The 25,713-nt window shown below is 41.1% G+C and overlaps 1 protein-coding gene across 9 annotated transcripts in view; it reads left to right on the top strand.

Moving 5' to 3' along the window:
* fryb (furry homolog b (Drosophila)) overlaps positions 1-25,713 on the top strand; it is a 247,848-nt gene that overhangs the window by 154,787 nt on the left and 67,348 nt on the right. For 8 of the 9 annotated variants that reach the window (XM_036967913.1, XM_036967914.1, XM_036967911.1 and 5 more), the window contains exons 24-36: positions 973-1,030; positions 3,804-3,895; positions 10,191-10,363; positions 15,829-15,989; positions 16,262-16,372; positions 17,596-17,750; positions 18,162-18,261; positions 19,312-19,483; positions 21,071-21,327; positions 21,647-21,793; positions 22,473-22,641; positions 25,237-25,354; positions 25,460-25,530. In XM_036967913.1, the coding sequence (XP_036823808.1) occupies positions 973-1,030; positions 3,804-3,895; positions 10,191-10,363; positions 15,829-15,989; positions 16,262-16,372; positions 17,596-17,750; positions 18,162-18,261; positions 19,312-19,483; positions 21,071-21,327; positions 21,647-21,793; positions 22,473-22,641; positions 25,237-25,354; positions 25,460-25,530 (1,784 nt within the window). The remainder of the gene's footprint in view (positions 1-972; positions 1,031-3,803; positions 3,896-10,190; positions 10,364-15,828; positions 15,990-16,261; positions 16,373-17,595; positions 17,751-18,161; positions 18,262-19,311; positions 19,484-21,070; positions 21,328-21,646; positions 21,794-22,472; positions 22,642-25,236; positions 25,355-25,459; positions 25,531-25,713) is intronic. The other variant, XM_036967909.1, reaches the window with a different exon arrangement.

The raw sequence follows: 25,713 nt of genomic DNA, 5'->3' as shown, positions 1-25,713 counted from the left end.
TAAGGTTGGAGATTGAAAGAGAGATGGGTTAAGGATGGAGATTGAAAGAGAGATGTGTTAAGGTTGGAGATGGATTGAAAGAGAGATTGGTTAAGGTTGGAGATTGAAAGAGAGATGGGTTAAGGTTGGAGATGGATTGAAAGAGAGATGTGTTAAGGTTGGAGATTGAAAGAGAGATGGGTTAAGGTTGGAGATGGATTGAAAGAGAGATGGGTTAAGGTTGGAGATTGAAAGAGAGATGTGTTAAGGATGGAGATGGATTGAAAGAGAGATGGGTTAAGGTAGGAGATTGAAAGAGAGATGTGTTATGGTTGGAGATGTATTGAAAGAGAATGATGAGAGTTTAGGTGAGGAGCAGAGATGATAGATTAGGTGAGGAGGAGAGATGGAGAGATTAGGTGAGGAGAAGAGATGGAGAGATTATGTGAGGAGAAGAGATGATAGATTAGGTGAGGAGGAGAGATGGAGAGATTAGGTGAGGAGGAGAGATTAGGTGAGGAGAAGAGATGATAGATTAGGTGAGGAGGAGAGATGGAGAGGCTCTCTCTCTCTGTCTATCTGTCTCTGTTTCTTTCTCTCTTGCTCTCTCTCTCTCTCCCTCTCTCTCTCTGTCTCTCTCTCGGTGTGTGTGTGTGTGTGTGTGTGTGTGCGTGCGTGCGTGCGTGCGTGTGGCGGTAGAGGACAGGTATTTCAGTTAGACAGAAGGGATATTTCATTACGAGAAGAGAGAGAATTGTATTTGAGAGGAAGGTCATGCACAGACTAAAACATCTTCAGTCTCCACACAGATGAGCCTCTACGGTACTCTATAGGGTTTGGGAATTAGGCTACCACTGTTTAAATACAGTGGGATAAAACACTGCCCTAACTCAGACTTAAATGTCAATCTCCCTGAAGTCATACAATATGTCTGTGTGTGTACTTTTATCATGAACTCAAATCTATTTCCCTACGTTGTGTCCCCAATCATAGAGAATTAGTGGAGGAGCTCCACCCACTGATGAAGGAAGCCCTGGAACGGAGACCTGAGGTACAGTACTACTGTCTGACTGTGTCTTTAACGGGACACTAGTTACCAAGCTGCTCTGTCTCCATGTCCATCACAGTGTTCTAGAATCAGTGTCGTCCCAGAATAATGTCATGTAAATCTGTCCCAGAATAATGTCATGTGTCCCAGAATAATGTAATGTAAATGTGTTCTAGAATAATGTCATGTAAATGTGTTCTAGAATAATGTCATGTAAATGTATTCTAGAATAATGTCATGTAAATGTGTCCTAGAATAATATCATGTAAGTGTGTCCTAGAATAATGTCATGTAAATCTGTCCCAGAATAATGTCATGTAAATGTGTCCTAGAATAATATCATGTAAATGTGTTCTAGCATAATGTCATGTAAATATGTTCTAGAATAATGTCATGTAAATATGTTCTAGAATAATGTCATGTAAATGTGTCCTAGAATAATGTCATGTAAATGTGTTCTAGAATAATGTCATGTAAGTGTGTCCTAGAATAATGTCATGTAAATGTGTTCTAGAATAATGTAATGTAAATGTGTTCTAGAATAATGTCATGTAAATGTGTTCTAGCATAATGTCATGTAAATATGTTCTAGAATAATGTCATGTAAATGTGTTCTAGAATAATGTCATGTAAATGTGTCCTAGAATAATGTCATGTAAATGTGTTCTAGAATAATGTCATGTGAATGTGTCCCAGAATAATGTCATGTAAATGTGTTCTAGAATAATGTAATGTAAATGTGTTCTAGCATAATGTAATGTAAATGTGTTCTAGAATAATGTAATGTAAATGTGTTCTAGAATAATGTCATGTAAATGTGTCCTAGAATAATGTAATGTAAATGTGTTCTAGAATAATGTAATGTAAATGTGTTCTAGCATAATGTCATGTAAATGTGTTCTAGCATAATGTCATGTAAATGTGTTCTAGAATAATGTCATGTAAATGTGTTCTAGCATAATGTAATGTAAATGTGTCCTAGAATAATGTAATGTAAATGTGTCCTAGAATAATGTCATGTAAATGTGTCCTAGCATAATGTCATGTAAATGTGTTCTAGAATAATGTCATGTAAATGTGTTCTAGCATAATGTAATGTAAATGTGTTCTAGAATAATGTAATGTAAATGTGTCCTAGCATAATGTCATGTAAGTGTGTTCTAGCATAATGTAATGTAAATGTGTTCTAGAATAATGTCATGTAAATGTGTTCTAGAATAATGTCATGTAAATGTGTTCTAGCATAATGTAATGTAAATGTGTTCTAGAATAATGTAATGTAAATGTGTCCTAGAATAATGTAATGTAAATGTGTCCTAGAATAATGTCATGTAAATGTGTTCTAGCATAATGTAATGTAAATGTGTTCTAGAATAATGTAATGTAAATGTGTCCTAGAATAATGTCATGTAAATGTGTTCTAGAATAATGTCATGTAAATGTGTTCTAGCATAATGTAATGTAAATGTGTTCTAGAATAATGTAATGTAAATGTGTTCTAGCATAATGTCATGTAAATGTGTTCTAGAATAATGTCATGTAAATGTGTTCTAGAATAATGTCATGTAAGTGTGTCCTAGAATAATGTCATGTAAGTGTGTCCCAGAATAATGTCATGTAAATATGTTCTAGAATAATGTCATGTAAATGTGTTCTAGAATAATGTCATGTAAATGTGTTCTAGCATAATGTCATGTAAATATGTTCTAGAATAATGTAATGTAAATGTGTTCTAGCATAATGTCATGTAAATGTGTTCTAGAATAATGTCATGTAAATGTGTTCTAGAATAATGTCATGTAAGTGTGTCCTAGAATAATGTCATGTAAGTGTGTCCCAGAATAATGTCATGTAAGTGTGTCCCAGAATAATGTCATGTAAATATGTTCTAGAATAATGTCATGTAAATGTGTTCTAGAATAATGTAATGTAAATGTGTTCTAGCATAATGTCATGTAAATGTGTTCTAGAATAATGTCATGTAAATGTGTTCTAGAATAATGTCATGTAAGTGTGTCCTAGAATAATGTCATGTAAGTGTGTCCCAGAATAATGTCATGTAAATATGTTCTAGAATAATGTCATGTAAATGTGTTCTAGAATAATGTCATGTAAATGTGTTCTAGCATAATGTCATGTAAATATGTTCTAGAATAATGTAATGTAAATGTGTTCTAGCATAATGTAATGTAAATGTGTTCTAGCATAATGTCATGTAAATGTGTTCTAGAATAATGTCATGTAAATGTGTTCTAGCATAATGTCATGTAAATGTGTTCTAGCATAATGTCATGTAAATGTGTTCTAGAATAATGTAATGTAAATGTGTTCTAGCATAATGTCATGTAAATGTGTTCTAGCATAATGTCATGTAAATATGTTCTAGAATAATGTCATGTAAGTGTGTCCTAGAATAATGTCATGTAAATGTGTTCTAGAATAATGTCATGTAAATGTGTTCTAGCATAATGTCATGTAAATGTGTTCTAGCATAATGTCATGTAAATGTGTTCTAGAATAATGTCATGTAAGTGTGTCCTAGAATAATGTCATGTAAATGTGTTCTAGAATAATGTCATGTAAGTGTGTTCTAGAATAATGTCATGTAAATGTGTTCTAGAATAATGTAATGTAAATGTGTTCTAGCATAATGTCATGTAAATGTGTTCTAGAATAATGTCATGTAAGTGTGTCCCAGCATAATGTCATGTAAATGTGTTCTAGAATAATGTCATGTAAATGTGTTCTAGCATAATGTCATGTAAATGTGTTCTAGAATAAGAAGCGTCGTGAGAGGAGGGACCTGCTCAGACTGCAGCTTCTCAGAATCTTTGAACTGCTGGCCGACGCTGGAGTTATCAGTGACAGGTAGCACAAACACAAACGCTGTCAAACACACACACACACACACACACACACACACACACACACGCACACACACACACACATTGCCTTCTAATCATTTGTCTAATCTGTTTCTCTCTTTCAATTCAATTCAATTCAAGGGGCTTTATTGGCATGGGAAACATGTGTTAACATTGCCAAAGCAAGTGAGGTAGATAATATATAAAGTGAATATATAAAGTGAAATAAACAATACAAATTAACAGTAAACATTACACATACAGAAGTTTCAAAACAATAAAGACAATCCAAATGTCATATTATATATATACAGTGTTTTAACAATGTACAAATGGTTAAAGGACACAAGATAAAATAAATAAGCATAAATATGGGTTGTATTTACAATGGTGTTTGTTCTTCACTGGTTGCCCTTTTCTCGTGGCAACAGGTCACAAATCTTGCTGCTGTGATGCACAATGTGGAATTTCACCCAGTAGATATGGGAGTTTTTCAAAATTGGATTTGTTTCTCTCTCTCTCTCTCTCTCTCTCTCTGTCTATCTCTCTCTCTCTCTCTCTCTCTCTCTCTCGTTCTCTCTCTGTCTCTGTGTCTCTCTCTCTGTCTCTCTCTCTCTCTCTCTCTGTCTCTCTCTGTCTCTCTCTCTCTCTCTCTCTCTGTCTGTCTCTCTCTCTCTCTCGTCGGAGTGCATGCTGGGAGTGAGTCGTCAAGCAGAGTGTTTGCGAGAGCGAATGGAATTTCTTTTCACTCTATTGGGTTTTGGTATGTACATATATATATATTGATTAGTTTAGTTGTTTTAAGGGTATATTGTTTAACTATCACTAAGCACGTATAGGGGTGGTGGGATCTTTGAGGTTGGTTTTTCGCGAGGGCACAACCAGCGGGTGGGGCTGGTTGCAATGGCCACTCGCGGAAATGTAGAGTTTGAAAAACTTAGTCGGAGGCATGGAGTAAAAATTCCTGCTGCGGCTGGGTGTTCAGTGGAAGAATGTAGCTTGGCTGTGGGTGCTATCATTGGGTATGATAGCATCAAATCAGCCTCAAGGATGAATAGCGCTGTAGTGATATTCTTAGATTCAATTGAAAAGGTGAATAAGATAGTTGAGAGGGGTGTTGTGTTGCGGGAGACACAGACGCCGGTATTTCCGCTTATGAATCCTGCGAAGAAAGTTATGCTTTCTAACGTGCCACCATTTGTTAGAGATGAAGTGTTAGAGCGAGAGTTATCTCGCCATGGTCAAATCGTATCTACAATAAAGAAGGTTCTTTTTGGATGCAAATCTCCGTTGTTGAAACATGTCGTGTCTCATAGGAGACAAGTGCATATGATTTTAAAGAAGGAAGGAGATGAACTGAATTTAGCGTTTAGTTTTAAGATTGATGGATTTGATTATGTCTTCTATGCATCTACTGAATCAATGAAATGTTTTGGATGTGGAAGAGAGGGGCATTTGGTGCGTAATTGTCCCGAGAATGAACGCGCTGAGCCTGGTAGTAGCTTTAGTGCGGGTGCAACTAACGTACCACAGCGAAGGGATGAAAATACTACAGGTGTAGGGGAAGAGAGAAGGTGGGCAGATGTGGTTGGAAAAGTAGGAGAGGAAGGCATTGTGGATACGGGGGCAATTGTGGTAGATCAGAACAAAGAGGGAGGGGAAACAGTAGGTGAGATTGCGACTGCCGTCGCTGAGGTGGTGCTGGAAAATGAAATTGGAGGTCAAGAGGAGATTGAAATAACGGAAAAGGAAGCGGATGTTTTCAAAATACCGAGGAGTAAAAGGAAAAATTTAAGGGGTGGTGAAGGGTCTAATTATAAGAGAAAGGTAGTGATGGATAAATCAGGTGAAGATGAACAGGTTGTAGAGATGGGGTTTTCTTCTGGGGAGGATAGCGAGAGGGAGTCATCTGACGCGTCACAACAATATAGTGAGATAGATGGGGTGGAAGGGAGGTATGGGATCGAGAAGATACGTCAATTTCTGAAGTTGACAAAAGGGAAGAAATATATGCAGGATTACAATGTAACTGATTTTTTCCCTGAACGTGAATTGTTTATTGAATCAGCAAAGTTTCTGATGTCAAAAATTACAGGGGGAGGTTTGAAAAGCCCTGAAATTGCTAGACTCAAGAAAGTGGTCACGAGAGTAATAAGTGATGCAAATTCTAAAGAAAATGAAAGAGTTCAGTTGCAGTTTTAACTCTGTAAAGAGATGTGGTGGCTGTATCTTCCTCTGTATTTTTTTCTTATCCATGAGCAGTTTTAAGATCTCTTCTTTAAATGTAAATGAGGCAAGAGATGTTAAAAAAAGAGCCATGGTGTATGAGTTAATGAGGGGAAAGGGAAGTGACATAATTTTTCTACAAGAAACGCATAGTAATTTGGAAAATGAAGTTATGTGGCAACAGGAGTGGGGGGGGACAGTGGTGTGTAGTCATAAAAACTCAAAAAGTGGGGGTGTGGTTATCTTGTTCTCAAAAGGGTTTTTGCCTTTGTCATATGAGGTTGAAGAGGTAGTTGAGGGGAGGTTATTAAAAGTTAGAGCAAGGTATGAAAACATCAATATGTGTCTGATAAATGTATATGCCCCAGTGGTGACAGTTGAGAGGGTATGTTTTTTAGAGACATTATCAAATACCATTGAGAAATGTAACAAAGAAGATTATTTGTTTATTGCTGGGGATTTTAACTGCACAGTTAGTGATTTAGATAGAAATCACCAAGAACCTCATATAGCCTCAAGGACGTTTTTAAAACGCCTTATTGTAACAAATGAACTGTGTGATATTTGGCGGAGTCAACATGGAAGAACAAGGCAGTACACCTGGGCGCATGTGAGAGAGAACATCATCTCTATGGCCAGGTTAGATAGGTTTTATGTTTTTGAGCATCAATCTCAGGTCTGTAAATCAAGTGTGATAACTCCAGTGGGATTTTCTGATCATTGTTTAATAACAGAGGTGGTGTTCATTAACGATGTAAAACCTAAAAGCGCATACTGGCATTTTAATATAACTTTATTGAGTGATGCTCACTTCAGGAATTGTTTCAGTTTTTTTTGGGAGAGGTGGAGGTCTCAAAAGGCCAGTTTTGTATCCCTTCAACAATGGTGGGATATAGGGAAAATCCAAATTCAACAATTTTGTAATCAATACACGAGGAATGTCACCAAGGATATCACCAGATCAATGAAAGCCCTAGAGATTGAAATAGTGGAACTCATGACGTTAGTTGAGACCACAGGAGATCGAGGCCATACTCAGGCCCTCAAGAGGAGAAAAGCTGCATTGGCAGATCTGCTGGGTATCAGAGCACAGGGGGCATTGGTGAGAAGTAAATTTCAGGGCATATCTGAAATGGATGCCTCATCCAAATTTTTCTTTGGTTTAGAGAAAAAGAATGGACAAAGAAAAATTATTCATTGTCTCAAATCAGCTGTTGGACAAGAGCTCACTAGCCCTAGTGAAATTAGAAAGAGGGCAGTAGAGTTCTATGCTGAGCTCTACAAGTGTGAGTACAAAGAGGACAAAACAGTGACACAGCAGTTCTTTGATGGGCTCCCAAAGGTGCCTGCAGAAGCTCAGGTTGAGCTTGAGCAACCATTGTCTTTGCAGGATTTATACACTGCATTAAATGGCATGGAAAATGGAAGGGCACCAGGCATTGATGGGCTTCCCGTTGACTTTTTTAAGTCTTTTTGGGCTATGTTGGGAGAGGATTGGTTAGAAGTAGCTAATGATAGTTTAACCGGAGGGTTACTACCAATAAGCTGCAGAAGGGCTGTCCTCACCCTACTGCCTAAAAAGGGTGACCTGAGGGAGGTGAAGAACTGGAGGCCGGTGGCTTTATTGTGTACTGATTATAAAATATTGTCAAAGGCTTTGTCCAACAGGCTGAGGGAGGTGATGGGGCAAATCATACATACGGATCAGTCCTACTGTGTTCCTGGCAGGCAGATAGGGGATAACATTTCTCTGATTCGTGATTTTTTGGACGTCTCTAAGGCTATTGGGTTGGATGCTGGTCTAATTTCAATTGATCAGGAAAAGGCATTTGACCGAGTTGAACATCAATATTTATGGCACACGTTTGAGGCGTTTGGGTTCAGCTCTGGTTTTATTGCCATGATAAAGGTGATATATGGTGACATTGAAAGTGTATTGAAAGTTAACGGTGGTTTGAGTGCTCCTTTTAAAGTGTGTAGAGGTATTAGGCAGGGATGTTCTATGTCTGGGATGTTATATGCTATTGCTATAGAGCCACTACTAAATAGCATTAGAAGTCGCATTGCAGGGGTGTGCCTTTCAGAGGATATTCCTCCTATTCGTCTTTCAGCCTATGCTGATGATGTAGTTGTGCTAGTGAAAAATCAAGCGGAGGTGGATAGTTTGAGTCTAATGGTTGATCGTTTTAGGGGAATATCCTCTGCAAAGGTAAATTGGGAAAAGAGTTGTGCTTTACAGATTGGAGAATGGTCTGGAGGGATCATGGCTTTGCCAGGGGGGCTAGAATGGTGTAAGGGAGGTTTTAAGTATCTTGGAGTGTACCTAGGAGATGAGGGGACTATGGAAAAAAATTGGAGTGGGGTGGTTGAAATGGTGGAAGGGAGGATGAGGAGATGGCGTTGGTTACTATCTCGTATGTCATATAGGGGGCGCACTATTATAGTTAACAATGTGATTGCCTCTGCACTGTGGCATCGGTTGTCAGTTTTAGAACCACCATCTGGCCTTCTGGCTAAGATACAGGCAATTATTGTGGATTTCTTTTGGGATAAATATCACTGGGTTCCACAAAGTGTTTTGTATTTGTCAAAAGAGGAGGGGGGACAAGGTCTTGTACATCTTGCTAGTAGGGCTGCTGCTTTTCGGTTTCAGTTTATTCAAAGGTTGCTTTATGGACCGGAAAATGTGGTGTGGAGAGGGGTGACAGGTCTTATATTACAGCGGGTTGGAGGATTAGGTTTAAAGAAGGCTATATTTCTGGTTGATAGTAGCCAGATTTCTAGGGAAGGAGTACCTCCGTTTTACAGAGGCCTTCTCAGAGTGTGGAGCATAATGAAGGTGTCCAGAAGAACTTCAGCGGAGTCAGTGCATTGGCTGTTGGAGGAACCTCTGGTGTATGGGGCAAGACTGGATTGTACAACTGCAGCTGTTCCACATTTCTCCAAGATTCTGGTGAAGGGGAAAATCATCACCTTAAGACAGTTAATGGCCATGGCTGGGCCCGCCTTAATGGATGGAAGACGGGTGGCAGAACATTTGGGGATGAGGTCGGAAAGGATTGTCGGACAAATGCTGGGGAGCTGTAGGAAGGCTCTGTCAGCGGAAGAATGGGATATGCTTAGTAGCCACAAGAAGAAGGTGCAAGATGAAGACGTCTCATTTCCAAAACTAGGGATTACACCAAATATCCCAGAGTCAGAAAGAAAGGCGTTATTGCTGGATTTGAGAGGGTTGGAGGAGGTGGGTTTGGATGAGGTGAATGGGAAGGAATTGTATAGGGGGTGTCAAGGTGTTGAATAAAGATAAATTGAAAAATAGAAAAGATACTCCATGGAGGGTAAAATTGGGCATTGATGACAAGGTAAAGCCAGCATGGAGAGCACTGTACAAACCACCGTTACAAAAGGGTACTGGTGATATGCAATGGAGGGTTTTGCATGGCATCATTGCAGTTAATGCTTTTGTATCTGTTATTAACTCAGATGTTAGAGATGGATGTCCTTTTTGTAATATAAGAGAAACCATTTTTCACTGTTTTATGGAGTGTGAGAGGATAAAACCTCTATTGGAAATGCTGGAATCTTTGTTTAAAGCAGTAGGGGAGTTTTTCAATAACACTGTTTTTATTTTGGGGTTTCAATATAGTAAACAACAGAAAAGAAAATGTCAAATGTTAAATTTTATTTTGGGACAAGCTAAGATGTCAATTTTTCTGAGTAGGAAACATAAGATAGAAACGGGATATGGGCAGGATGTAAGATGTGTTTTTAAAGGTTTAGTGAAAGCAAGAATAAAAGTAGATTTTGAGTTCTTTTCAGCTGTAAAAGATCTCCTATTATTTGAGGAGAAGTGGGCCTACGAAAGAGCGCTTTGTTTTGTAGAGGAGGGGAAATTATTTTTTGCTGCTGAAATAAGTTGAATGTATATGTTATGTATTTATTTTTGTTTAGGAATAACATTTGTTGTTTCATTTCTGAAAAGGCAGTGTGTCATTATTTATCTTAACACTTGAGTAAAAAATAAAGGTTTTATAAAAACTCAAACTCTCTCTCTCTCTCTCTCTCTCCTGTAGTACTAACGGAGCGTTGGAGCGTGACAGCCTGGCGTTAGGAGCTCTGTTCCTGGAGTACGTGGACCTGACCAGGATGCTGCTGGAAGCCGAGAACGACAAGGAGCTGGACGTCCTCAAAGACATCAGGGCCCACTTCTCTGGCATGGTGGCCAACCTCATACAGTGTGTCCCTGGTAACTATACACCCCATAATACTATCCGATACTCCTATAGTAACCACACACACAAAGCTCACCCTCGCCCTCCATTTGGTAAATCAAACCCCAACTCTATCCTCCGGATTCCTGCTTACAAGAAAAAATTAAAGCAGGAAGCACCAGTGACTCGGTCTATAAAAAAGTGGTCAGATGAAGCAGATGCTAAACTACAGGACTGTTTTGCTAGCACAGACTGGAATATGTTCTGGGATTCTTCCGATGGCATTGAGGAGTAGTCACACCACATCAGTCACTGGCTTTATCAATAAGTGCATCGAGGACGTCGTCCCCACAGTGACTGTACGTACATACCCCAACCAGAAGCCATGGATTACAGGCAACATTCGCACAGAGCTGAAGGCTAGAGCTGCCGCTTTCAAGGTGCGGAACTCTAACCCGGAAGCTTACAAGAAATCCCGCTATGTCCTGCGACAAACCATCAAACATCAAAGCGTCAATAGAGGGTTAAGATTGAATCGTACTACACCGGCTCCGACGCTCTTCTTATGTGGCAAGGCTTGCAAACTATTACAGACTATAAAGGGAAGCACAGCTGCGAGCTGCCCAGTGACACGAGCCTACCAGACGAGCTAAATCACTTCTATGCTTGCTTCGAGGCAAGCAACACTGAGGCATGCATGCGAGCATCAGCTGTTCCGGACGACTGTGTGATCACTCTCTCCGTAGCCGACGTGAGTAAGACCTTTAAACAGGTCAACATACACAAGGCTGCGGGGCCAGACGGATTACCAGGACGTGTGCTCCGGGCATGTGCTGACCAACTGGCAGGTGTTTTCAGTGACATTTTCAACCTCTCCCTGTCTGAGTCTATAATAGCAACATGTTTCAAGCAGACCACCATAGTCCCTGTGCCCAAGAACACAAAGGCAACCTGCCTAAATGACTACAGACCTGTAGCACTCACGTCCGTAGCCATGAAGTGGTTTGAAAGGCTGGTAACGGCTCACATCAACACCATTATCCCAGAAACCCTAGAAGCACTCTAATTTGCATACCGCCCAAACAGATCCACAGATGATGCAATCTCTATTGCACTCCACACTGCCCTTTCCCACCTGGACAAAAGGAACACTTATGTGAGAATGCTATTCATTGACTATAGCTCAGCGTTCAACACCATAGTACCCTCAAAGCTCATCACTAAGCTAAAGATCATCAGGCGGTGTCAGAGGAAGGCCCTAAAAATGGTCAAAGACCCCAGCCACCCCAGTCATAGACTGTTCTCTGTACTACCGCATGGCAAGCGCTACCGGAGCGCCAAGTCTAGGACAAAAAGGCTTCTCAACAGTTTTTACCCCCAAGCCATAAGACTCCTGAACAGGTAATCAAATGGCTACCCGGACTTTTTGCATTGTGTCCCCCCCCCAACCCCTCTTTTACGTTGCTGTTACTCTCTGTTTATCTTAAATGCATAGTCACAACTATACATTCATGTACATATGTACATACCTCCTCAATTGGCCCGACCAACCAGTGCTCCCGCACATTGGCTAACCGGGCTATCTGCATTGTGTCCCACCACCCACCAAACCCTCTTTTACGCTACTGCTACTCTCTGTTCATCATATATGCATAGTCACAAGAATCAACAACAAGTGGGACACAATCATGAAGTGGAACGACATTTATTGGATATTTCAAACTTTTTTAACAAATCAAAAACGGAAAAATTGGGCGTACAAAATTATTCAGCCCCCTTAAGTTAATACTTTGTAGCGCCACCTTTTGCTGCGATTACAGCTGTAAGTCGCTTGGGGTATGTCTCTATCAGTTTTGCACATCGAGAGACTGACATTTTTTCCCATTCCTCCTTGCAAAACAGCTCGAGCTCAGTGAGGTTGGATGGAGAGCATTTGTGAACAGCAGTTTTCAGTTCTTTCCACAGATTCTCGATTGGATTCAGGTCTGGACTTTGACTTGGCCATTCTAACACCTGGATATGTTTATTTTTGAACCATTCCATTGTAGATTTTGCTTTATGTTTTGGATCATTGTCTTGTTGGAAGACAAATCTCCGTCCCAGTCTTAGGTCTTTTGCAGACTCCATCAGGTTTTCTTCCAGAATGGTCCTGTATTTGGCTCCATCCATCTTCCCATCAATTTTAACCATCTTCCCTGTCCCTGCTGAAGAAAAGCAGGCCCAAACCATGATGCTGCCACCACCATGTTTGACAGTGGGGATGGTGTGTTCAGGGTGATGAGCTGTGTTGCTTTTACGCCAAACATAACGTTTTGCATTGTTGCCAAAAAGTTCAATTTTGGTTTCATCTGACCAGAGCACCTTCTTCCACATGTTTGGTGTGTCTCCCAGGTGGCTTGTGGCAAACTTTAAACAACACTTTTTATGGATATCTTTAAGAAATGGCTTTCTTCTTGCCACTCTTTCATAAAGGCCAGATTTGTGCAATATACGACTGATTGTTGTCCTATGGACAGAGTCTCCCACCTCAGCTGTAGATCTCTGCAGTTCATCCAGAGTGATCATGGGCCTCTTGGCTGCATCTCTGATCAGTCTTCTCCTTGTATGAGCTGAAAGTTTAGAGGGACGGCCAGGTCTTGGAAGATTTGCAGTGGTCTGATACTCCTTCCATTTCAATATTATCGCTTGCACAGTGCTCCTTGGGAAGTTTAAAGCTTGGGAAATATTTTTGTATCCAAATCTGGCTTTAAACTTCTTCACAACAGTATCTCGGACCTGCCTGGTGTGTTCCTTGTTCTTCATGATGCTCTCTGCGCTTTTAACGGACCTCTGAGACTATCACAGTGCAGGTGCATTTATACGGAGACTTGATTACACACAGGTGGATTGTATTTATCATCATTAGTCATTTAGGTCAACATTGGATCATTCAGAGATCCTCACTGAACTTCTGGAGAGAGTTTGCTGCACTGAAAGTAAAGGGGCTGAATAATTTTGCACGCCCAATTTTTCAGTTTTTGATTTGTTAAAAAAGTTTGAAATATCCAATAAATGTCGTTCCACTTCATGATTGTGTCCCACTTGTTGTTGATTCTTCACAAAAAAATACAGTTTTATATCTTTATGTTTGAAGCCTGAAATGTGCCAAAAGGTCGCAAAGTTCAAGGGGGCCGAATACTTTCGCAAGGCACTGTATATGTACATACCACCTCAATCAGCATGACTAACTGTAGCCTCTCTACTGTATGTAGCCTCTCTACTGTATATAGCCTCTCTACTGTATGTAGCCTCTCTACTGTTATAGCCTCTCTACTGTATGTAGCCTCTCTACTGTATGTAGCCTCTCTACTGTATGTAGCCTCTACTGTATATAGCCTCTCTACTGTATGTAGCCTCTCTACTGTATATAGCCTCTCTACTGTATATAGCCTCTCTACTGTATGTAGCCTCTCTACTGTATATAGCCTCTCTACTGTATGTAGCCTCTACTGTATATAGCCTCTCTACTGTATGTAGCCTCTCAACTGTATATAGCCTCATTACTGTATATAGTCTCTCTACTGTATATAACCTCTCTACTGTATATAACCTCTCTACTGTATATAGCCTCTCTACTGTATGTAGCCTCTCTACTGTATATAGCCTCATTACTGTATAGAGTCTCTCTACTGTACATAGCCTCTCTGCTGTATTTAGCCTTTCTACTGTATATAGCCTCTCTACTCTATATAGCCTCGTTACTATATAGAGTCTCTCTAATGTACATAGCCTCTCTACTGTATTTAGCCTCTCTACTGTGTATAGCCTCTCTACTGTATGTAGCCTCTCTACTGTATGTAGCCTCTCTACTGTATGTAGCCTCTCTACTGTATATGGCCTCTACTGTATATAGCCTCTCTACTGTATATAGCCTCTCTACTGTATATAGCCTCTACTGTATATGGCCTGTACTGTATATAGCCTCTCTACTCTATATAGCCTCGTTACTCAAATCAAATCAAATCAAATTTATTCATATAGCCCTTCGTACATCAGCTGATATCTCAAAGTGCTGTACAGAAACCCAGCCTAAAACCCCAACAGCAAGCAATGCAGGTGTAGAAGCACGGTGGCTAGGAAAAACTCCCTAGAAAGGCCAAAACCTAGGAAGAAACCTAGAGAGGAACCAGGCTATGTGGGGTGGCCAGTCCTCTTCTGGCTGTGCCGGGTGGAGATTATAACAGAACATGGCCAAGATGTTCAAATGTTCATAAATGACCAGCATGGTCGAATAATAATAAGGCAGAACAGTTGAAACTGGAGCAGCAGCACGGCCAGGTGGACTGGGGACAGCAAGGAGTCATCATGTCAGGTAGTCCTGGGGCATGGTCCTAGGGCTCAGGTCCTCAGAGAGAAAGAGAGAATTAGAGAAAGCACACTTAAATTCACACAGGACACCGAATAGGACAGGAGAATTACTCCAGATATAACAAACTGACCCTAGCCCCCCGACACATAAACTACTGCAGCATAAATACTGGAGGCTGAGACAGGAGGGGTCAGGAGACACTGTGGCCCCATCTGAGGACACCCCCGGACAGGGCCAAACAGGAAGGATATAACCCCACCCACTTTGCCAAAGCACAGCCCCCACACCACTCGAGGGATATCTTCAACCACCAACTTACCATCCTGAAACAAGGCTGAGTATAGCCCACAAAGATCTCCGCCATGGCACAACCCAAGGGGGGGCGCCAACCCAGACAGGATGACCACATTACACACGTTACTGTATATAGTCTCTCTACTGTATATAGCCTCTCTACTGTATATAGCCTCTCTACTGTATGTAGCCTCTCTACTGTATGTAGCCTCTCTATTGTATGTAGCCTCTCTACTGTTTTTCACGGTCTTTTTACTGTTGTTTTTATTTCTTTACTTGCCTATTGTTCACTTTAATTTGATCATTCTCTCACGGTAAGCATGGCGCCTATAACACTAGGATTGTGTGTTCGAAACCCGGGGCCACCCACACGTAGAATGCTATTTTTAATACGACATCATTCAGAATACTGTCATAGTTTAAAGGGGAAGTCCAGCTAAACTCTGTATATTATTATTAATACGACATCATTCAGAATACTGTCATAGTTTAAAGGGGAAGTCCAGCTAAACTCTGTATATTATTATTAATACGACATCATTCAGAATACTGTCATAGTTTAAAGGGGAAGTCCAGCTAAACTCTGTATATTATTATTAATACGATATCATTCAGAATACTGTCATAGTTTAAAGGGGAAGTCCAGCTAAACTCTGTATATTATTATTAATACGATATCATTCAGAATACTGTCATAGTTTAAAGGGGAAGTCCAGCTAAACTCTGTATATTATTATTAATACGATATCATTCAGAATACTGTCATAGTTTAAAGGGGAAGTCAAGCGTTTTAAATAGATAATAAAACCTTTTTATCTTTCTCTTTTTAACCCCCCTCCCCCCCTCCTTCTCCTGCAGTCCACCACCGGCGTTTCCTGTTCCCCCAGCAGTCTCTGAGGCACCACCTCTTCATCCTGTTCAGCCAATGGGCTGGCCCCTTCAGCGTGATGTTCACGCCCCTCGACCGCTACAGCGACCGCAACCACCAGATCACCAGATACCAATACTGTTCTCTGAAGGTACACACACACACACACACACACACACACACACACACCAGATACCAGTACTGTTCTCTGAAGGTACACACACACACAAACATACACACACACACACACACAAACATACACACACACACACACCAGATACCAGTATTGTTCTCTGAAGGTACGGTACACACACACACACACACACACACACACACACACACACACACACACACACACACACACACAAGGAAACATTGACGTACAGTATACATATACATACATATTCCATGGTTTCTCCCAAGGCGATGTCCGCGGTGCTGTGTTGTGGTCCAGTGTTTGACAACGTGGGTCTCTCTACTGATGGATATCTCTACAAATGGCTGGACAACATCCTGGCCTGCCACGACATACGGGTATGTCACCTATATGAAGGGTTATGTCACCTCTATGAAGTGTTACGTCACCTCTATGAAGTGTTACGTCTATGAAGTGTTACGTCACCTCTATGAAGTGTTACGTCACCTCTATGAAATGTTACGTCACCTCTATGAAGTGTTACTTCACCTCTATGAAGTGTTACCTCACCTCTATGAAGTGTTACTTCACCTCTATGAAGTGTTACCTCACCTCTATGAAGTGTTACGTCACCTCTATGAAGTGTTACGTCTATGAAGTGTTACGTCACCTATATGAAGTGTTACGTCACCTCTATGAAATGTTACGTCACCTCTATGAAGTGTTACTTCACCTCTATGAAGTGTTACCTCACCTCTATGAAGTGTTACGTCTATGAAGTGTTACGTCACCTCTATGAAGTGTTACGTCACCTCTATGAAATGTTACGTCACCTCTATGAAGTGTTACTTCACCTCTATGAAGTGTTACGTCTATGAAGTGTTACGTCACCTCTATGAAGTGTTACGTCACCTCTATGAAGTGTTACGTCAACTCTATGAAGTGTTACGTCACCTCTATGAAGTGTTACGTCACCTCTATGAAGTGTTACCTCACCTCTATGAAGTGTTACGTCTATGAAGTGTTACGTCACCTCTATGAAGTGTTACCTCTATGAAGTGTTACCTCTATGAAGTGTTACCTCTATGAAGTGTTACCTCTATGAAGTGTTACATCACCTCTATGAAGTGTTATGTCACCTCTATGAAGTGTTACCTCTATGAAGTGTTACGTCACCCCTATGAAGTGTTACGTCTATGAAGGGTTACGTTAACTCTATAAAGTGTTACGTCACCCCTATGAAGTGTTACGTCTATGAAGGGTTACGTTAACTCTATAAAGTGTTACGTCAACTCTATGAAGTGTTACGTTACCTCTATGAAGGGTTACCTCTATGAACCTCTATGACTGGTTCTAACCTCTAACCCTAGACGTTACAGTATATGCTGCAACCAACCTCTACATGTGACGCCGAGGTGTATTGGAAAGTCTGCCCATTTGGTCAAAATGTCATCACTACTCTAGTTTAGGACTGTAGGGCTTCTCTGACTGTATCTGTGGGATATGCTCTCTTATTGGCTGACCTTTCCATCCCTTGTCTCTCTGATTGGCTGTGTTTGTTCTTCCCTCTCATTGGCTAACATTTCCCTTGTCTCTCTGATGGTCTGCGTTCTGCTCCCAGGTGCACCGTCTGGGCTGTGAGGTGGTGATTCTGCTGTTAGAGCTGAACCCAGATCAGGTGAACCTGTTTAACTGGGCTGTAGACCGTTGCTTCACTGGCTCCTACCAACTGGCCTCAGGATGCTTCAAGGCCATCGCTACTGTCTGTGGCAGCAGGTCGGGATATGCACTGTGTGGGGGTGGGAGGGGGTGTGTCTGTGTGTGTGTGTGTGTGTGTCTCTGTGTTTGTGTGTGTGTGTGTGTCTGTGTGTGTGTGTGTGTCTGCGTGTGTGTGTCTGCGTGTGTGTGTGTGTGTCTCTGCGTGTCTGTGTCTGTGTGTGTGTGTGTGTGTGTCTCTGCGTGTCTGTGTCTGTGTGTGTGTGTGTTTGCATGTGTGTCTGTGTCTGTGTGTGCGCCCGTGTGTGTGTGTGTGTGTGTGTGTGTGTGTGTGTGTGTGTGTGTGTGTGTGTGTGTGTGTGTGTCTGCGTGTGTGTGTCTGCGTGTGTGTGTGTGTGTGAAAGCTCCTAGAATGCCGTGTCTCAATGTACCCATTCAACACCAACAGTGTATCATTGTTGTTGGTGTCAGGAACTACCCATGTGACATTGTGACTCTGTTGAACCTGGTGCTGTTCAAGTCTTCAGACACCAGCAGAGAGATATACGAGATCTCCATGCAGCTGATGCAGGTAGGACACACACACACACACACACACACACAGTCTTGTATTGCTACCCTTGTGGGGACCAAATAATTGATTCCCATCCAAAATCCTATTTTCCCTCACCCTAAATCTAACCTTAACCTTAACCTAACCATAACTCTAAATTTAACCCTAAGCCTAACCTTAACCCCTAACCCTAAAACTATACCTAACCTGACCTGAACGCCTAACCCTGACCGTAACCCCTAACCCCAACCTTATTTCTAACCCTAATCCTAGTTGTAACCCTAAACCTAACCCCGAAGCTAAAATAGCATGTTTCCTCGTAGGGATTTTACAGTACTATACAGTACACATGTATTATACAGTACTAAACAGTACACATGTATTATACAGTACTATATAGTACACATGTATTATACAGTACTATACAGTACACATGTATTATACAGAACTATACAGTACACATGTATTATACAGAACTATACAGTACACATGTATTATACAGTACTATACAGTACACATGTATTATACAGTACTGTACAGTACCCATGTATTATACAGTACTATATAGTACACATGTATTATACAGTACTATACAGTACACATGTATTATACAGTACTATACAGTACACATGAATTATACAGTACTATACAGTACACATGTATTATACAGTACTGTGCAGTACACATGTATTATACAGTACTATATAGTACACATGTATTATACAGTACTGTGCAGTACACATGTATTATACAGTACTATACAGTACACATGTATTATACAGTACTGTGCAGTACACATGTATTATACAGTACTATATAGTACACATGTATTATACAGTACTATACAGTACACATGTATTTGTTTGATTGACATATTCTGGAAGCCAATCTATTTGTGTGTGCTAGGTGTGTGTATCTGATGTGTGTGTGTGTGTGTGTGTGTGTGTGTGTGTGTGTGTGTGTGTGTGTGTGTGTGTGTGTGTGTGTGTGTGTGTGTGTGTGTGTTAGGTGTGTGTATCTGATGTGTGTGTGTATCTGATGTGTGTGTCTGATGTGTGTGTGTTTCAGGTTCTGGAAGCCAAGCTGTGTGTGTACTCTAAGCGCATGGTGGAGCAGAAGCCTGGTAACATTCTGTATGGGACCCATGGACCTCTACCTCCTCTCTACAGCGTCTCTCTGTCCTCACTCTCTACACAGCTGGCCTCCATGTATCCCGAGCTCACTCTGCCTCTCTTCTCAGGTTACTACACGTGTGTGTGTGTGTGTGTGTGTGTGACATTTTGTTAGTCGTCACGAGGTCAAATGCTGTTTCTAGGGGGTTTAGGGTTCAGGTTAGAATTGGTGTTAGAATTAATGTTAGGATTAGTGTTAGGGTTAGAATTAAGGTTAGGATTAGTGTTAAAATTAAGGTCAGGATTAGTGTTAGTGTTAGAATTAAGGTTAGGATTAGTGTTAGTGTTAGAATTAAGGTCAGGATTAGTGTTAGAATTAAGGTTAGGATTAGTGTTAGTGTTAGAATTAAGGTTAGGATTAGTGTTAGAATTAAGGTTAGGATTAGTGTTAGTGTTAGAATTAAGGTCAGGATTAGTGTTAGAATTAAGGTTAGGATTAGTGTTAGTGTTAGAATTAAGGTTAGGATTAGTGTTAGAATTAAGGTTAGGATTAGTGTTAGTGTTAGAATTAAGGTCAGGATTAGTGTTAGAATTAAGGTTAGGATTAGTGTTAGTGTTAGAATTAAGGTTAGGATTAGTGTTAGTGTTAGAATTAAGGTCAGGATTAGTGTTAGAATTAAGGTTAGGATTAGTGTTAGTGTTAGAATTAAGGTCAGGATTAGTGTTAGAATTAAGGTTAGGATTAGTGTTAGTGTTAGAATTAAGGTCAGGATTAGTGTTAGAATTAAGGTTAGGATTAGTGTTAGTGTTAGAATTAAGGTCAGGATTAGTGTTAGAATTAAGGTTAGGATTAGTGTTAGTGTTAGAATTAAGGTTAGGATTAGTGTTAGTGTTAGAATTAAGGTCAGGATTAGTGTTAGAATTAAGGTTAGGATTAGTGTTAGTGTTAGAATTAAGGTTAGGATTAGTGTTAGAATTAAGGTTAGGATTAGTGTTAGTGTTAGAATTAAGGTTAGGATTAGTGTTAGAATTAAGGTTAGGATTAGTGTTAGTGTTAGAATTAAGGTTAGGATTAGTGTTAGTGTTAGAATTATGTTAAGCGTTATGGTTAGGAGCAAGGGTTAAGTTTAGGGTTAAGGTAATAGGATTTTTAATGGGACTGAATTGTGTGTCCCCACAAGGTTAGCTGTACAAGTGCGTGTGTGTAGAGAGAGAGAATTGGTGTTCATGTGCAGTTTCTTCTACCAAGGACTGCTCAAACTATTTTCTCCCCTTCTCTCCCTCCCTCCAACTCTCTCCCCTCTCCCCCTCTATCTCCCCTCTCTTCCTCCCCTCTCCCCCTCTCTCTCCCTCCAACTCTCTCCCCTCTCTTCCTCCACCCTCTCCCCTTCTCTCCCTCCCTCCCTCCAACTCTCCTCTCTCTCCCTCCCCCTCCTTTCTCCCCTCCCCCCTCTCTCTCCCTCCCTCTCTCTCCATCCCTCTCTCTCTCTCCCTCCCCCTCCTCTCTCCCTCCCCCTCCTCTCTCTCTCTCCCCCTCTCTCTCTCTCCCTCCCCCCCTCTCTCTCCCTCCCTCTCTCTCCATCCCTCTCTCTCTCTCTCTCTCCCTCTCTCTCTCTCTCCCTCCCCCTCCTCTCTCCCCTCTCCCCCCTCTCTCTCCCTCCCCCTCTCTCTCCCTCCCTGTCTCTCTCCCTCCCCATCCTCTCTCCCTCCATCAGAGGTGTCCCAGCGTTTCTCCACCACCCATCCTAACGGCAGACAGATCATGTTGTCCTACCTGCTACCCTGGCTGTCTAACATAGAGCTGGTGGATACAGGCCTCCTACCCCCTGCTTCCAGCCCCTGTACCCCAGAAGAGGAGCCCCGTGGTCGGGCACACACCCTGGGTCTCGCCCCTCGGCTCCGGGGGAACGGCTGGGGCTCCCTCCAGGCCAGTTCTCTGGTCCTCAACAACCTCATGTTCATGACTGCTAAGGTCAGCAGGGTTTAGGAGTGTGACCTTGTGGGGTTGTCTTTTATGTGGAAACAGTCCTCCTGATTTATGTTTCTGCTTTGTAGTTAATTGATTTCTTCATTTATTATTTAATTGATTCCTTAATTGATTAGTTAGTATCATTCTGTTTACCCAGATATTGATCTATCTAATAACTGTAAATTATTGTCTGAGTTTGACTTGTACAGTATATTATCATTCTACTAATTCCCAAGCTTTAAATTAAAGTGTTTCCTGAGTTTGACAGGTCTAGTACTTATTCCTGACTGTTCTCCTGGGTTCTCCTGGGTTCTCCTGTCAGTATGGAGACGAGGTTCCAGGTCCAGAGATGGAGAACGCGTGGAACGCCCTGGTGTCCAATGAGAAGTGGAGTAACAACCTGCGTACAGCGCTCCAGTTCCTCATCAGTCTCTGTGGAGTCAGCTCTGATACCACGCTGCTGCCCTACGTGAGTAAAGTGTACACACACACACAGGCACACGCACGTACGCACACACAATACACACACGCACATACGCACACACACACACACACATGCACACACACACACACACACGCGCGCACACACATGCACACACACAAGCACACACATGCACACACACACGCGCACACACATGCACACACACAAGCACACACACACACACACTCACACACACACACACGCGCACACACTTAAACAACCTGTATCTTGTTCTCCAGTTCCTCATCCGAATGTGGGGTCAGCAGTGATACCGATGTCTTAGTTTATCGTGTAAAGACTGTGCTAACCTGTGTGTGTGTGTGTGTGTGTGTGTGTGTGTGTGTGTATTGTGCGTATTGTGTGTGTGTGTGTGTGTGTATTGTATGTGTGTATTGTGTGTGTGTGTGTATTGTGTGTTTGTGTATTGCGTGTGTGTGTGTATTGTGTGTGTGTGTTGTGTGTATTGTGTGTGTGTGTATTGCGTGTGTGTGTGTGTGTATTGTGTGTGTGTGTGTATTTATTGTGTGTGTGTGTGTGTGTATTGTGTGTGTGTTGTGTTGTGTATTGTGTGTGTGTGTGTATTGTGTGTGTGTGTGTGTGTGTATTGTGTGTGTGTGTGTATTGTGTGTGTGTATTGTGTGTGTGTGTGTGTGTGTGTGTGTTTCAGATCAAGAAGGTGGTGATCTACCTGTGTCGTAACAACACCATTCAGACCATGGAGGAGCTGTTGTTTGAGCTGCAGCAGACAGACCCAGTCAACCCCGTGGTTCTGCACTGTGATAACCCGCCCTTCTACCGCTTCGCAGCCAGTAACAAGATGTCTGCTCACCACTCAGGTGAGACGGGAGGTTGCTCATTGGCTGGGGCCAGGTGTGCGTCACAGAACCAGGAAGCAGGGGTCATTTTCAGTGAGAATAGATGCGGTAAAGGAGTTACTGCAACCCAGTTCGTATACCAGACTGACGCACAATCAACATATCTGATCTAACAAAATGGACATTCGGCAAAACCCGACAATGTGGTTACTTTAGTCCGATGTTGATATATTTGGCTGTTTTTCGCTGCGTGACATTTAGAAGTTGTCCCTTTTCAGATTTAGAAGAAGTGACAGCCAAAGGTTACCTCCCGTTGGTATAAAGCTGGGTAGCACAGCTAGTATACAGAAATCAGTGGAGGTGGGAGTCGTTTTGAACTGTAATGCAGGTGATGACATGAACATGTGTTGACATCCGCATCTATAGAATTAGGAATTAGAATACCAGAATGGACATTCATCTTCTCATGATGGGATAAATGTCAGCTAATTTCATCAGGGGAGTTGGACAACCATGGTCTGCCAGTTCTTTGATAAGATATTGTGTAAAATAATGATTTCTTGAAGATGGAAGGAGTTTATCTGCGCTGTGTGTTTGTTAAATGGCTAGCCAGACCGTTTTAGAGGAATGATTCCATACATGTTTCAAATTAACTGCCAATATGCCAACATTCCATTCAGACAAGGCAGCCAATCCACAGCCAGATACGGGCTGACATCAGTGCATGATGGGACTTAGACAAGTTGTCAATGCAACAAGTACTGCTATTGTATCATACTGTATAATAGCTTTCCATACTGTATAATAGCTTTCCATACTGTATAATAGCTTTCCATACTGTATAATAGCTTTCCATACTGTATAATAGCTTTCCATACTGTATAATAGCTTTCCATACTGTATAATAGCTTTCCATACTGTAAAATAGCTTTCCATACTGTATAATAGCTTTCCATACTGTATAATAGCTTTCCATACTGTATAATAGCTTTCCATACTGTATAACAGCTTTCCATACTGTATAATAGCTATTGTATCATACTGTATAATAGCTTTCCATGCTGTATAATAGCTATTGTATCATACTGTCTCAGCTTTCCAATATTTCATTGTTTTTGAGATATTTATGGTCTCAAATGTGTATAAAACCCGTAAAAACTGTATTTATAATTATATGACAACATTTTAGGTTGACAATAATTATATTACACAATTTCTGATATATCACACGCCTTACTTTTATTTTCCTGCATCGGTAAAATGATTATGCCTCTACAGCCATTCATTCCAATTAGACTGGTTTGGATTTCTCCCTGACCAATATGGCTCCCATTTTCACCCCATTCTGGAACTTTAAGGGTTTATGACATAGCCCCTCTAGTAATTTAATGAATGGGTTGCACCTCTGTCACTCGGCTCTAAAGATGCCACAGAATATTGATATCCGACTGATGGTTAGTGCTCAGCCTTTCTGAATGGGGACTAATGGCTGTTTTGTCAGAATTATACTATAGTGGCATTGAAATACGATGACATTGTTAAAGTAGACGTACAATTAGTTGAAAACAACTTTGCCATCGTTATGATGTCGTCAGGTTTACTTTAGAGAGATGGCAATGTTGCTATGAGCTAGCAAATTTAGTCAGAAATAGCTTACAATGCTAACGTTAGCTACCTAACGTTATACTGCATCTAAAATCAATCTGGTGATTTGGCAAATTTAGTCAGAAATAGCTTACAATGCTAACGTTAGCTACCTAACGTTATACTGCATCTAAAATCAATCTGGTGGCATCAAAATGATGTCAAAAGCTTGTCCTACAAAGTATTCGCTTCGTCTTGAATGTCAGTGTGTTTCCAAGCCACAGTAATGTACTTTAGATGAAATCTTCATCAGCACCAGCATTGAGTAGAATGCTCAGCTGCTCAGAATGCTCAGCTGGGCATCAGTCCTAAAAAACAAACGTTCAAAACAATGGAATAAACGTTTTGAAACGGAGGAATCCGTCTGAATTTGGGATCCAATAGGAATGCTCGTCCGTTTGTGCTATTTTTAAAATGTCACATCTTTTGCTTGAATACACCACCTCTTCTATGAAATGTAGAATAAGCGCCTCCCTCTAATTTCCCCTGGTAGAAATGTGTCATGACGTCAGATATGACATTTTCTCTCCGGTGTTGTTGTTGTTGTTGCTTTACACAACTCTTTACTGTATGTATTTGTTTAGGTTGTTGTTGTTTATGTATTTATGTTGTTGTTGTTTATGTATTTATTTTGTTGTTGTTTATGTATTTATGTTGTTGTTGTTGTTTATGTATTTATGTTGTTGTTGTTGTTTATGTATTTATGTTGTTGTTGTTGTTGTTTATGTATTTATGCTGTTGTTGTTTATGTATTCATGTTGTTTATGTATTTATGTTGTTGTTGTTGTTGTTTATGTATTCATATTGTTTATGTATTTATGTTGTTGTTGTTTATGTATTTATGTTGTTGTTTATATATTTCTGTTGTTTGTTGTTCAGGCAGGACAGGAGAACTTCCGCGTGTACTGTTGTTGTATTTATTCTAATGTTGTTGTTGTTGTTTATGCATTTATGTTGTTGTGTGTTGTCCAGGCACTACGTCCAGCAGTAACACAGTAGTGGCAGGACAGGAGAACTTCCCAGAGACAGAGGAGTCCAAGCTGGCCAGAGAGAACGAGGAGAGGTGGGTCCCCATCACCGCACCCTTTGGGTAGATATTTTATACAATCATTTTTCAAATAACTTTATTATTCAGAAATCAATGTGATGACACTTTAAATGTAAACGCCTACCCTCACTGTGTGTGTGTTCTCAGGTCCAAGGCTCACAACAGACTGGAGTCTCGCTACAGTAACAGCTCAGGCGGTTCCTATGACGACGAGAAGAGTGAGTAGAACCTTAAACCTTAATCCCCTTTTATGGGGATTTTTTTTTAATTCTGCTAATTGAATTTCCGTGACGGCGCGGAACCTCACTGCAGATTCCTCTGCAGTCTGTAAACACACACACCCCTATGGGAAAGGGCCTTGGGCTCTGCATTCCTCTCCACAATGTCCTCATGGTGTTAGT

This window comes from Oncorhynchus mykiss, chromosome Y, assembly GCF_013265735.2.
Source record: "Oncorhynchus mykiss isolate Arlee chromosome Y, USDA_OmykA_1.1, whole genome shotgun sequence".
Classification (NCBI taxonomy): Eukaryota; Metazoa; Chordata; class Actinopteri; order Salmoniformes; family Salmonidae; genus Oncorhynchus; species Oncorhynchus mykiss.
Note: the sequence above shows the minus strand (reverse complement) of the source record. Positions and strands in the feature narration are given on the sequence as shown.